Here is a 13,803-nt window from a genome sequence, read left to right as displayed (position 1 = left end):
TGTCACCTTCCAAAAATAATGTCTAGTCATTTTTTGCTAAATTTTTTAGTTTTTATTAATTTTCTACACTTCATTTGAATCCTGAAGGAAAATGTTCACTAACTGAAGTTGTAAAGAACTCAGTAAATGGCCAAGAACTATGAAAAGGTCAACTGAACCTCTTAACTACGCAGTTGCGGCTGCCATACTGGATTTTGTGCAGCACAGCTAACACTAACACAGCTAGCAACTAACGCTAGCTGTGCCAATGCTAGCTTTTGCGTAAACGGCAACCGCAAATACACTATTAAAATAATTTGTTGGAACTTTTTTTTAACTTTAACCTTTCTAAAAGAAAGTCAACATGTTTTGTGAGTATTTGTGTAAAGTTACAGTTAAAATTCTTTGTTTTTCGGTCGACATTTCCCGCCTCATGTAGCCAACTGAAACCAGAACGTTCTCCTCTCCTGATTCTGCCCTTTACATGCGATCCGTGGTGCTTAAATATTTGGCGTTAAAATAGAAGTCATGCAGGTGCCATTCTTCTGGGTTTTATTGTGTCAGAGTTGTTTTTTTGTTGTTGTAGATGTGTAGATATGAACCTCACAATAAACTATAGAAAGTTATCTGTGTTTTCTCAGCGCAGAAATGAAACAATAATCTCTCCTTGCAGGAGAAACTCAAACAGGGAGCAGCTTTTTACTCTCCGGACCCGCCTCCTCCTCCTTCTCCTCCTCCTCCTCCTCCTCCTCTTCTTCCTCTTCCTCCTGTGTGCAGAAATGGGGAGGGCAAGAAGTTAAAAAGAGTCCACCTCTGAGCCATTGTTCTAGTTCTGGAGTTCTGGAGACGGGTCGGGACGCAGCTGCTGCGCTGCTGGTACCGGACGGCGGTCTGTCGTTATGACGGGCTCCGGTCCGAAGCTGGGCGTCCTGCTGCTTGTGGCGGTTCTGCTGCAGACGGTGGTCGTCACCATCACGGTGCTGCACTTCACCTCGGCTCTGAACTCGGTGAGGAAACGGGGGGGAAAGATGCGGGCTGATGGTTTTTGTTTGCGCACGGCGCGCGTTGTGCGTCAAACTGATGCTGGTGCAACAGATTCTGCGTTTTCTGCAAACTCTTGCATGATATCTGTTAAAAAATATATTGTTTTTTTCTACAAACCTTTCTGTTTTTGGAAAGTTGACGTTTTAAACCATGCATGTTCACGTTAAATCTGTGCAAACACATGCGCAGAGGTGACAGGAAAGTTTGGAGGTAGACTTCAGCCGTTTTTATGAGTTTCTGCAGAGCATGCGTGCTTCTTCTGCTAAACTGGGTTTATTCCAGAGAGACTCCTGGTCTGTTTACAGCAATCAATCATTAACTCACATAAAGCGGAGCAGCAATAAGTGGGAAATGAAACATAAACAGATAAGAAGCAAAGAACGGGACACCTGCCAGGAAACTTTTATGTTGACTCAGCCTTTTAGGAAAACAGAGATTGCCTCCTTTTTAAGCTATGATTGAGGTGGATTATCAAGAAAATTGCTTTGAAACTTTTTTAATTTTGTCTGCACAGATGAAAGAGACGTTCGCCAGGAGCAGCGTTTCCTGTCTGACAGGCTCCGACCTGCAGAGCGTCACGGCTGTACGAGGAGATCCATGCTGGCAGGTGACCCAGCAGCTCCACCTGCTCATCGAAAAGGTATCACACCTGGTTCTTATCTGGCAACACAGCAACGCTTGTTGGTCAGCAGATTACCCACAGATTGTTCTCAAGTGAGAGTAGTATTACTTCAACATGTTTTCACTGAAGTAAAAGTGAAAACGTGCTCCTTAGAAACACTTCTCTACTTCTGAGTAACTAATAACATTTTACGATGTTAGGTAGACGGAAAAATGGACAGATTTTTGGACTTTAGAGATAAAAGTGAAAAAATAAACCAAAAACACAATAACAGAGCAACAAATCTGAGCAGAAGAAACATTTTTCAAATTAAATTTCCCAGCATAACATTTATTAAACTAATAGATGCATATATTAAAATATGTCATGTATGAATGTTTGTCACCATGAATTTTTCTGGACGATAAAAGTTATTGCTATAAATGATAATATTGTTGTTTTGAGAATATTTTCAAGTAATTTAATGATAATGGCATAATATCCAAAACAAATAAGCAATTTAAATGATAAATTAAGGTGAGTTCAATAATTTCTATTTGCATGATTTATAGTTTTTATATATATATATTTTTTTTTTACAAAAAACTGGATGATGAAATTCTTCAGTTTGGATTTTTATCATCTAGTCTTTTTTTGCAGGACAGTTTTGTTCACAGAGATTTTTAAAATTCATTTTATTTGCTATTTCTATTGTTTTGTTTCTTTATTTTGGATATTTAAAATACCTTCCAGTTCCAGTGTTTAAAAGTTTATCAGAAGTTTATTGAGAATATATTCTTACATTATTATTCCTTTATTACCATTACATTGCTTGAAACTGGTCTCCAAACAATATTATCGTTTATCGCCGTAACTTCTGGGACAATTTATTGTTAAACAATCGTGACAGGCCTAGTTAAAGTATTCCTCAAGTAAATTTTAGAAAATACGGTGTAGTAAAACTACTCCCTAAACAGCTTTTTCCAAAACGTTGTTTGAGTAAATGCAGCTCCAACCCTCCTCTGTTGATTAGTTTAATATGCTGTCACTTTTTGGCAAACTGCGGAGGTTCAACAAGTTAGTTTTTCCTCCCCTGCTCTGCATCAAAACTTCCCACACACTCAAAACTCAAAACTGCCCTGAAAATTACGATTCCGAGAAGCTACTTTTATCCGCCATTGCTGTTTCTTCTTTCATGTCAGCCTTTTGATATGAAAAAAAAAAACTCCAACTGTTGCAATAATGTGGTTCATTCTTTAGGTTTTGGATAAGCTGGGAACAATGAGAGCTCCTTTAACAGAGCGGAGGGCAGGTAGTTATCCTTATTAATATGATTATCAGTGGCTTCCTGTGAACAGAGGCGGCAGGAAAAATGCAGAAATGATCCAAATCTCTGTCAGTCGCACAATGAGCTCCTTCATAGATGTGATGTGATCCTCTGTGGTCTAATCAGCGCAGGAATGCATTCACCTGCTCTGCTCCGACACACACACACGTACACACACACACACACACACACTCTGAGTTTCTTCATTTCACTGTTCATACTTGTACATTTTCCTCCTTCTCAGACTTTGCTGCTTTCTTTAGTTGGTTGTTTTATCAGCTGCAGTTTGAATAAACTACTGTCATCGTACTGAGACACTTTGACCTGCAAGCATGGAGAATCCTTTAAAATTACAATTCCTCACGAGAAATCATGCAAAAATGCTAAAAACTCACAATTAAAACTCTAATACAAGGATGGTGCTCCAAGGCTTAAAACTATCCGTGTTTCTACGTAAACATGCTTTTACAGAATGAATTGCTATATTTATTAATTTAAAGCCTCAAATTACATTGGCACCTCCAAATAAAGTCATGCATATCAACATTTCAGTAAGTTAAAATGTAATAAAAGAAACAGGAATGAAAAAGCTCAAATATTAAATTCAAACCTGCATTTTTTTCTAAATTCAGTTTCGTTTTTCATTAGTTTGGTTGCAGCTGCTGATAAACTGAGCAAAGGAACGTATAAGACGAGGAAGCAGCGAGCGATCGGGTTACAGGAACACCAATGCTGCTTGTTATTCAGCGAAAGAAACTTCCTGGTCGTGGTGTCAGCACATTTCCAGGGTCAAACAGCTGCATGTCGGGCAGAGCCCACTGCTTCGCTGCAGATAAGGCGTAAAACTGCAGCTCATGTTGTTGTTCTGCGCTGAGTAACATGATGTGATGCCTCAGGGTTTGTTAAAGTGAGACCTTGTCAGAGAAAAATGCTGTTGAGTTTGTGAAGGTACAGAAGTAACCAGCAAAGCACCGAACACACATCTGTGTGACTCCAAATAATTGTTTGCATGTGTTCTTCCTGTAGTCTCTGTCTCAGCGCTACCAGAGGCGGATTTCATCAGCAGTCAGAGGTGAGGAAAAGGAAAAAATCAAGAAAAAACGCTCCTCTGATGTCATGATAGAAACATAATCTGGTCGTTAGGAGGTTTTAAAAGAGATTAAATAATCCCAAGAGCAAAACATGAATAAAAAACTACACTACACACAAAACTAAATTACAAACTGAGTGAAAATAGTGTCAGGTGCTGCAGATGAAATATATAACAGCCGGGCTGAAACGATTAATCATGATTAATCAATTATTTAAATAATCGTCAAGTAATTTAGCAATGAATTAATTGTTAATTAGAGTATAGAGTCAAAAAGAAAAATCTGAACAAAAATACATATATTTTGCATTTTGAATCTAGTTTAGCTTCACCTGCTTCAGATCTACTGAAATAATCCTAAATTATTGCATTTCAGGCTATAAAAATTTTACTTTCTTATTAAACTGAATTGAATTATTTGTTTATTTGCATTTTTATGTATTTCTAATATTACTTAAGTAGTTAAATGAAAACCTGCAGAATGTGTCATTTTTAAAAATTGGATTAATCGATTAATTGTCCAAATAATTAATAATTAAAATAATCCTGGCATCATGTCCTTACTAACATGAAGCCAGGGTGGACAGATATCAGCAATGACCTTAGAGAAAGTATTGTTTCTGCTAATCAACTATAATCAATAACTGTCAATCATTTCAGGAATAAAACACAAGATCATGTTAGACTGTGAAGGCCTGTTTGGAGAGGTTTTTCAGAATAAAGCGTCTTCTCTCTAAGAAAGAGAACAAATATTACCTTAACTAACTGATGATCAGGGACAGTCCAGAGGAAGTGTGCAGTCAGCTCTGTTTGAAGTATTTCAGAGTAAAATGTAAAAACATTTCAGATGAATATTTGACAAAATTGGATCATCAAAAGGACAATCATCACAAAAATAGCAACAAAACCGCTAGCTAATGTGCTAGCAAATAAATGAATCAATGCGTGGTAGTGGAATGAACAAAACATTGTTTTATTTACTTTATTTCAAGCCTCAGTGGAGTCCTTAAGATTCTTAACATGTTGGAAATTTAACACTTAAAGAAATTTCTGTCCTTATCTTTTCTCTTCATAATAGATGAAGTGTCCCGTGTGTTGCCCTCACTAGTGATGGAGGACAGGGCTTCACCTCGCCCCAAAGTTGCCGCTCATGTCACGGGGAGTTTTGTGTCCAAACTGGAGCGAGACGGAGGAGGTGAGAGAACCTTTACTGACTACATTTGGTAGAAAGAATCCTGTTTTAAACGTATTTTTATTGGAGCTGAATCAGTTTTACAAACAAAGCTAAATGCTAAAGGTAAAGGATCCAACATAAACAAAGCTTGTAATAACAAATACATCAGTGTTAATGAAGAAATACATTGATTATATCAGGCCTACATTATGTGATAATAATAACGGCATAAATGATATGTAACAGTATAAATACAAGTAAGTGTAGCTTCCAAAAGCAGCTAGCAATGCTCTATCGCTCATGCTAGCTTCTAAATTCACCTGACAAAAAAGTCCCTGTTTCTTGTCTTTTAAAAATTTTCCCTCCTTTTGAAATCTGTTCCCTAGGTAAGAATTGAAATTGTTTAAAAAAAGCAATAGTTTATGGTAATTTTCAAATTCTACTTTTCTAACTTTCTGTATTGGCTTGCTGTGCTGCAATGATAATTCTAACTTCTATGTAAATAGGAACGGTATGCTTAGATTTGAAATCAGCTCTTGTTTTTATTTTGTCCTCCTTTATGGCACGCTCTTGCTAACATCTCAAGTAATTACAAATACAGCAAATTGTAAAGTGGTGTTTTTCTAAATTCCTGTAGAAACTAGCTGGACTGCAATGCTAATGCTAGTTTCTATGTAACAGGAAGCACAGGTGTGGATTTCATTTTTTACATTTTACATTTCTGTCATTGTTGCAATGGTTATAAAATGTTTTTTTGCTTTCTTTTAATAAAATGAACGTTGAGTTGCTAAAAGTTTTAGCCACCACAAAACCTGCTATGCTAATGTTTATTTCACATTTTTGCAGAGTCAGTGTATTTCAGATTTATTTTCTCAACCCCATGTTTAAAAAGAAATTTGATTTTTTTTTCTAGTTTCAGCTGCAGTTCCTGCAGGGCGACGCGTTCAGGGCCAGAAGATTTCGTGGTGGGAGGGTCAGAAGGGCCTGGCGTTCCTGCAGGACGTCCAGCTGCTGGACGGGGAGCTGGTGGTGTCGCATCCTGGCCTCTACTACGTCTACGCCCAGACGTATTTCAGGCACACCCACTCCCTGGAGGAGAACAGCGAGGAGGCGGAGGACCGGGGGAAACCCCTGCTGCAGTACGTCTACAAAAAGGTGAACTCCTCTTTTTTAATTTGGCAGCAATATCACTGCATTTCACGCATCAGCTGCGTCTTAAAGGTCCAGTAGCATACAAAATTCACTTTTTCATGGTCCTCTACTTCCAATTTGGAGCTCCACCCTCTTCATTACAAGCTCCTGCTGTACAATGGCTGCTGGAAAAGGAAGATATTTTCTTATCAGCTGCAGTACACAGCTTGTGTTCATGCATTTTCTTCCAGACATGGAGAACAGAGCTAAGTGGCTTCAGTTTATTTCTACTTGCAATGTCCTTGCAATGTTGCCAAAGAAACATTGCAGTAGTTTGTAGTTTACGCCGATCAGTTTAGGAAGATTTCTTCTGAAAACTACCAGCAGTACATGGCAGGATTCACCAAAAGACTTGGACTAAAGGAAGGTTTAGGTTCTCGTGTTTGTGTCTAATCTGCAAAAGATGGTGATGTTAGTACATGCTGATGTGTTTTCTGTTGCTGTTTGGCATTGACATGATTTGTCAGCATAAGTTAAAGCTGAATGCTAGCCTCTGCTAACCCTGTGTCTGATGGAGGTTTTCTCCCAGGAAAATCACTTTAAAAATGCTTAAAGTTGACGGGAAATTAAAAAATATCACTGGATTTTTGCGTGTTATTGGAAGACATTTTTAACAAATCTTAAACACCAACTATAAATTCTTACATAAAAAAAATCTAAATTATATAAACAGCCCTCACCAGCGTTTTAGTCTGGTGGGGGCTGGTGGCCCGCCAGGCTTATAATACACAGAAACCCTGTGATGTTACACTACTCACAATACCTGCGCAAAATGGAAGTTTATTTTTGCGTTTTGAGAGAAGTGTTTCTTCTCTAACCTGTCAAACACTTATTTAAAGTCTTTTTGCTGAATTATTGTGTTGATTTCAGCTGCTTTGCTGAAGTGAAGCAGAATCGTCAGAGTTTAATTAATAATGATATAAATGTGTGTCAGATTCGTTTCATCCTTCAGGGGTTAAAGGTTTGATGGCTGGTCAGGAGGCTCCACTTCTCTGTGTTTCTGTGGACCCATTTTCATGTATCTAATAATGTAAACGGGCTGCACAGTGGAGCAGTTGGTAGAGCTGTTGCCTTGCAGCAAGAAGGTTCTGGGTTCGATTCCCGGCCCGGGTCTTTCTGCATGGAGTTTGCATGTTCTCCCTGTGCATGCATGGGTTTTCTCCGGGTACTCCGGTTTCCTCCCACAGTCCAGAAACATGACTGTCAGGTTAATTGGCCTCTCCAAATTGTCCCTAGGTGTGAGTGTGTGTCCTGTGTGTCTCTGTGATGCCCTGTGACAGACTGGCGACCTGTCCAGGTCACCAGTCTGGAGAGGCACCAGCAATCCTCCTGACCCCACTAAGGGACAAGGGTGTAAAGAAAATGGATGGATAATAATGTAAACACTGAGTTAGGGGGTGTGGCTTGCAGCAGCTCATTTGCATAACCTAATTGTACAGCTCATTCCTTATTGAGCTTAAAATAAGCAGAAAGGAGCTTTAATCAATCCTAGCATCGTAGGGGACCTGTAATCTAGTTTTTGGTGACTCATCACCCCTGCTGAGATGGATCTGAATAAACATTCAAGTCTTAAATTAAACGCTGATGTTGGTGATAATTGGTCCACACCGCCTGCATGTCATATAAAAAGCTGGCTTGTCCTGAACATTTCATGTCTTCAGTTTGTGATGATTCACATCAGAAGGAGCCAAAGCGCTGCGTCCCCTGACTTCGATCAGTCAAAACTGCTGACTAATGTGGAGCCAGACAGTGAGCATGTGCTGCTTCATGACATCCAGAGGCCTGCAGTTCATTACAGGCTGGAGAAAAATTACATTCCTTCAGACAACAACCTGAACAGAGAAATGTTTCTCATTATTTACTTGTAAAACTAAAAGTCAAACCTGGAGAAAGTAATTTTCTAATCAACAGCTCTGGTGGGAACTGTTTCCTAACACAAATAAAAAAGTCTCAAGACATTCAGCGTCATTCCACAGAGTTTCTCACATCCATCCATGACGCCCCACATGTGTTGGTTCTGGTTTGTGTTGCTTTTTTTCCCAGATGTTGAGGCCCAAAAGAAATCGATTTTCTGGGCTGCAAGATTCAAGAAGGAGAAAATATTCAAAAAGATTGTTTTACTTTGTGAAGGAAACTGGTTCTATGATGACGGCTCACATCAGCACCCCATCAGATTACAGACATGTTTCTGACAGCGAGGTCAGAAACATGTCTGTAATCTGAGTTCAGTCTGCCACAGATTATTAAACAGTATGCAGTACACAGCTATTTCAATAGGCAGTTATTTTATTGATTAATTGATTAAATTGGAACAATCTACACATTTTTCATTCACTTTTACTCTTAAGCTTTTGTTAAAAATATTAGAAATATTTTAAATCAAATAAACAAATTTAATTCCTTTTTTAAATAAGAAAATGAACATTTTATTGCGTAAAATGCAATAGCAGCGATCCTTTAGTGAATCTGAATTAGGTAAAACATATTTACAAATAAAGGCATTTTTATCTTAATATATATATTTTTATTTTTACATGCATAAAACTTTAAGGCTTTACAATGTCTGAGTAACTTAAATCTAATTTTCTCTGCAGTTATTTATAGATTAACACATTTGCATGTGCCTGCTTATTTATTTATTTATTTAATTTTTTTATTTATTTATGTTCAGTTATATTGGATTACTTGCATTACTTGCATCACTCTTAGGCATATATATTATAAATTTTGTCTCTTATCGTTTTAATTCTACTAGTAATATTTGGATGGAGTAGCTTGTCAACTAATAATCAGTTTCCCCCGGGGGATCAATAAAGTATATTCTACTCTAAATAAAAGCATTTATTTATGTATATTAAACAGAATACACATAAATAAATGCAAAAAAAAAAAGCCTTTAAATGTTGCCTGTATCTTACCTGGATCCATACTTTAAACTTTTAAGACCAAAACAAAATATTTGTTTTGGTCTTAATATTTATGGTACTTAGCATGTTAGCATGCTAGGCTATTTAGCACGGCACTTAGCATGTTAGGAGTGTTAGCAAAATGTTTTCTTCAAAGCAAATTTTAATCCCTGATTGATCAAAACACTTTAGTCCAGTTCAGATATATTTAATACATGGTGATAGAAACAAAGCAGCTGTTGTTTCTTAGCCATATGCTAATCAGCTAACTGGGTTTGAACCACAGTCTTGTTTCTGAAAACCTGTTTTTAGTTAGAGTTGCGTTGCTTCATAATTGTTCACCATAAGCTGATAAAATCTTTGATCTGCTGTATTTCAGTGTTTCATACAACATTAAAGTACTTTTGTCTGGTTTTCTGTGGCTCTGCTCCAGGTGAACTCCTACCCGGTTCCCATCCTGCTGATGAAGACCAGCCGGACCTCCTGCTGGTCCCGCGGCTCCGACTTCTCTCTGCACTCCGCCCACCAGGGGGGGCTGTTCCCGCTCACCACTGGTGACCGCCTGTTTGTGACGGTGACCAACGCCTCTGCTGTGGACATGGACGAGAAGAGCAGCTTCTTCGGAGCGTTTCTCATCAGTTAGAGGGCCGATTGATGCCGATCAAAGCCGATTGGAGCCAATCGAGGTTTTGTTAAAATCGATCAAACTGCTGCAAGCGTCAGACTCTCCTGAGAAAATTCCTCTTTTGTCTTACGGGATCAAAAACTGAACAAAACTTTGATAACACTGGTTGGCAGAAGAGACCAAAACGATAGTTTGGAGGGCAAACTGAGACCGGACTCAGCCGTTTCTGCTCTGCAAAGACAAAATCTGAAGAACTTTTCTGGTCTGATCAGGTCCAGAACTGATTTACACAGAAACTGAATGACTTCTGCTTCAAATACCTTTTTTAAAAAACTGCTTTTTCACAATTTTATTACAGTAAATATTTATATTTTTACCCGGTAAATACTTTAGACATCTGAGCCTGGGTTTATTTTAAATTATATAAATATAATTTTTAAATTTAAAAATGTCTTTGTGCCGTCTGAAGAATTGTGTAAGGATGGTTCATTTGAAAATAGCACTTACAACTGACATAAAGTAGAATTTTTAATATGAAAGATAATGTAGTTATTATTGGATATCTAACTCCAACCACCAGATGGCGGTAAAGTTCTTCATTAAAATGCAAACAATTAGGAAGCAATTTCACATTTGACCACCAGGTGGTGCTGTTTAGTCCTGATTTTTGGCCACTAAAGAAAATAATGTGCCACTGTCGTTTAAATATGACTTCAAAACATTACATATTACAACAAACAAAAGAAGAAGAATTATATTTAGGAACTTATCACTTATAAAAGCTCATCCTTTGCAGAAAGAGGATCTAAATTTAACAGTCAAAATAAAAATCAATTTAAACTGAAAGCTACTTAACTTTTATTTGTCTAATGCATCTATCTGACGTTTCCAAAAATATCTTCATGACTCTCAATGCTTAGTAACACTTTCACTCAAAAATATGGCAAATAAAAAGCAGGGCACACGTGCACAAAATATAACAATTTAAAAAGTTTAGATTGCCTACACCAAAATATCTAAGTCATTTTTATGATGTTTTTACTTTCAGGTCTGTTTTGTTTTTTCTCATTTTTGTTTCATTTAAACAAACTTTATGTACCATCTGAGGACGATGAAAATGTGCACTGTAAAAACGCAAAGTTTTACCTGTATTTTTGTTTAGTTTCTAGTGCAAATAATACACTTAAAATAAAACTAACTTACAAGCAACTGTTCAGCAGAATGTAGCAGCTTCTTTGAGTCAATAATTCCTTAATATTCATATAAAATGTGCTAGTTCCACTGGCAGATTATTTCACTTGTAAGATGGGAATAATGTTTTGTTAAGTGAGAATATAATTATTGACTTAAAACCAGCTGCCACATCTTGCTGAAAAGTTACTTGTAAGTTAGTTTAGTTTTATTTTAAGTGTATTATTTGCACTGGAAGATGGACTAAGAGCAGTGGGTAAGATTTTGTTTTTTTTACGGTGTGTTGAATTAAAATCTGTCCCTTTAAGTTGACGTATGAGGACAAGACGGGACTTCTTCATTTTTCACTGCTGCTGTCTCGTTTTCTGCCCTCTAGTGGACAACAAGAGCAACAGCAGTTTACGCTACAGATTGATGCTTTGCAAAAACTTGTGAATTTCGAAGTCCACTCAAAAACGTGTGCTGATTTCCTGGATTTGTTTTTCTTAAAGGATGTACATACTGATCTATACTTAGTGCATTTTATTTTTATAAACATTTTTCCAATTTTTCCAACACGAAGGCGGAAGGATGACCCTAAATGGAAAATTAAAAGCCACTGAAACAAAAAGACTTTCTACTGCCTCCATTTCTGATTGTTACATCGCGTTGCTGTCGCTTTAAAAGCTCTTACGGTTGGTATTTGTGTTAAGCTGCTCGACCTGCAGGGATGAAATAACGATCATGGCGTCGTGAACTGCTGCAGCGAGCAGCACCAGATGCTCCCTGGAGGAAACAAACATGACTATCAGATGTTTTACCTCTTTTTATGTGTTTACATTTGAGGAAAACAAACTGCAGGCTGCAATCAACTCTAATAAACTAAATACGACAGAGATGTAAAGAAACACAATTTTTTCCAACGTTACGTGAACGCGTCAGTCATTAAAGAGCGTAAACTTTCACTTTCCCGTTTGTTAATTACAGCCTGATGTGTTTTGTTGATTCAGAAAAGGGAGCAGGCCTGCTGGTTGTTATTATTTGATGTGAATATTTAAACCAGCTAAACACACCGAGGTTGTCAGGGTCGCACAAAAATGTAGTTTTCATTAATCCGCCGGAGCTGAACAAGCAGCTGAACGCTAATGGAGCTCCTAAAGTATTTATGCAACTGTGTGCCTGATAGAAAACACATGAATGTGAATGTAAATATATGTGTTTGTCAGAGTGTAAATATTTTAAATAAATACACATTTTTAAAAGGAAGTAGCTGCGTTTTTGTTTTACGTTTTTCCAAAATAATGTTTTATCGCCTGGAAGGCAGGAACATGTCAGATTTCTAATAAATAATGTAATGTTTTTTATTTAAAGACAAACCGTGTGATGAATGGATGATGCTGGTTGAGAACCAACAGATTTCCGCTAAACGGTTCCGATCTGGGTGGGAGTTTAGGTCCAACATTTTATCGTTTTAGTCGCGGATTCCTCTCTAAAATCACTTCCATGACGGTCAAACAACCACATCGTCACCAGATTGTTAGAAAAATTTGCTTTTTATGGTTTTGATCCCTCTCTTTATTCGTTGCTTTGCTTTGGGGCAAAACTGGGACGAAACCTGGAGGAGAAACAACCCGCAGATGGATGAAAACAGGATGGAGATTTTCCCTTCTAAATGTCCCAGACATTTTTATTTTTTTTATTTTTTGCAGAATTTCAGTCTGTAATTGATGGTTTTAGAGGATAAAGGTGCCGATGTTGGGACCTTTATCCAGTGAGTCACTTGAATCTCTCGGCATGAAGTTCTGGATGATCCATAAACATTTTCTTGAAACATCACTACTCACAGAAAAAAATCAAAAAGTGTTTCATATGTAAAAGCAGAAAAGGAGGAAAACACTTAAATGAGACTCGAATAAAAAGGTTTTGTTCTTTTAAATGCGTACCTGATTTACAGGGACAATATTCATGTTTTAAAGGGAACTATTTTGCAAAATTCATTTTTTGCAACTTCTTATTCTACCATTTGGGTCTCTACTGCCTCTAAAAAACAACAAGCACTTTTTGACAATAACGTAATATTGTTGTTTGGAAAGCGAGACTTCTCAAAAAACTCCTGAATGCCGAGTCACATTCTACCTGCACAGCCCCGTTACCTAGCAACCCCTGCAAAGCCCCGTTACCTAGCAACCCGAGCAGAGTTCCAGCACGTCTGGCGCTGTTCAAAGGCTGCTGGGAAAAACAAATGTTTTATTGTTGACTTTCCATCCAGGAAGTTTCTATCAAATTTTTTGGTTGTATATTTATGAGCTAAATAAGATGATAATCACATGAAAAATACCAAAAAAAAAAAAAAAAGAGTCACCACTAATTGGATTAAACAAAACGAACCAATTGTTGAAATAATTGTCAACACATGTAGTCATGGATTAATTAACTGGAGCATGCAGACTCAAAAAATGCCATTTTGTTTACAAAACAACATATTCAGAGCAGCAATAAAGCAAAACCTGTATTTACTTTTTGCATTTAATCAACTGTTAATTTAGACAAATTAAGAAATGTTAATCGGCCTGGGGTCTTTCTGCATGGAGTTTGCATGTTCTCCCTGTGCATGGTGGGTTTCCTCCAGGTTCTCCGGTTTCCTCCCACAATCCAAAAACATGACTGTCAGGTTAATTGGTCTGTCTAAATTGCCC

At 37.5% G+C, this 13,803-nt stretch overlaps 1 protein-coding gene across 2 annotated transcripts; it reads left to right on the top strand.

The window, feature by feature from the left end:
* The first annotated feature begins 745 nt into the window (after positions 1-745).
* On the top strand, positions 746-12,373 carry tnfsf10 (TNF superfamily member 10). 2 transcript variants are annotated; one of them, XM_008396431.3, is made up of 6 exons: positions 746-986; positions 1,538-1,663; positions 3,978-4,023; positions 5,120-5,236; positions 6,129-6,370; positions 9,746-12,373. In XM_008396431.3, exons 1-6 carry the CDS (start codon positions 879-881, stop codon positions 9,953-9,955), a joined length of 849 nt encoding a protein of 282 aa, XP_008394653.1. In that variant the 5' UTR covers positions 746-878; the 3' UTR covers positions 9,956-12,373. The 2 variants fall into 2 exon arrangements, with proteins under 2 accessions (XP_008394653.1, XP_008394654.1); XM_008396432.3 differs by having other exon boundaries at positions 747-986; positions 6,135-6,370.
* The last annotated feature ends 1,430 nt before the right edge of the window (positions 12,374-13,803 follow it).

The sequence above is a fragment of the Poecilia reticulata genome, chromosome 20 (assembly GCF_904066995.2).
Source record: "Poecilia reticulata chromosome 20, P_reticulata-male-v2, whole genome shotgun sequence".
NCBI classification, from domain to species: Eukaryota; Metazoa; Chordata; class Actinopteri; order Cyprinodontiformes; family Poeciliidae; genus Poecilia; species Poecilia reticulata.
The sequence above is the reverse complement of the archived record's forward strand: the minus strand, read 5'-3'. Positions and strand labels throughout refer to the sequence as shown.

What these genes read in the sequence shown, in the direction of transcription:
- tnfsf10 (XM_008396431.3), top strand. Translation starts at nt 879, where the DNA reads ATGACGGGCTCCGGTCCGAAGCTGGGCGTCCTGCTGCTTGTGGCGGTT. An exon ending in TCCACCTGCTCATCGAAAAG is followed by an intron (nt 1,664 to 3,977) that starts GTATCACACCTG and finishes TTCTTCCTGTAG; the next exon opens with TCTCTGTCTCAGCGCTACCA. An exon ending in TGCAGTACGTCTACAAAAAG is followed by an intron (nt 6,371 to 9,745) that starts GTGAACTCCTCT and finishes GCTCTGCTCCAG; the next exon opens with GTGAACTCCTACCCGGTTCC.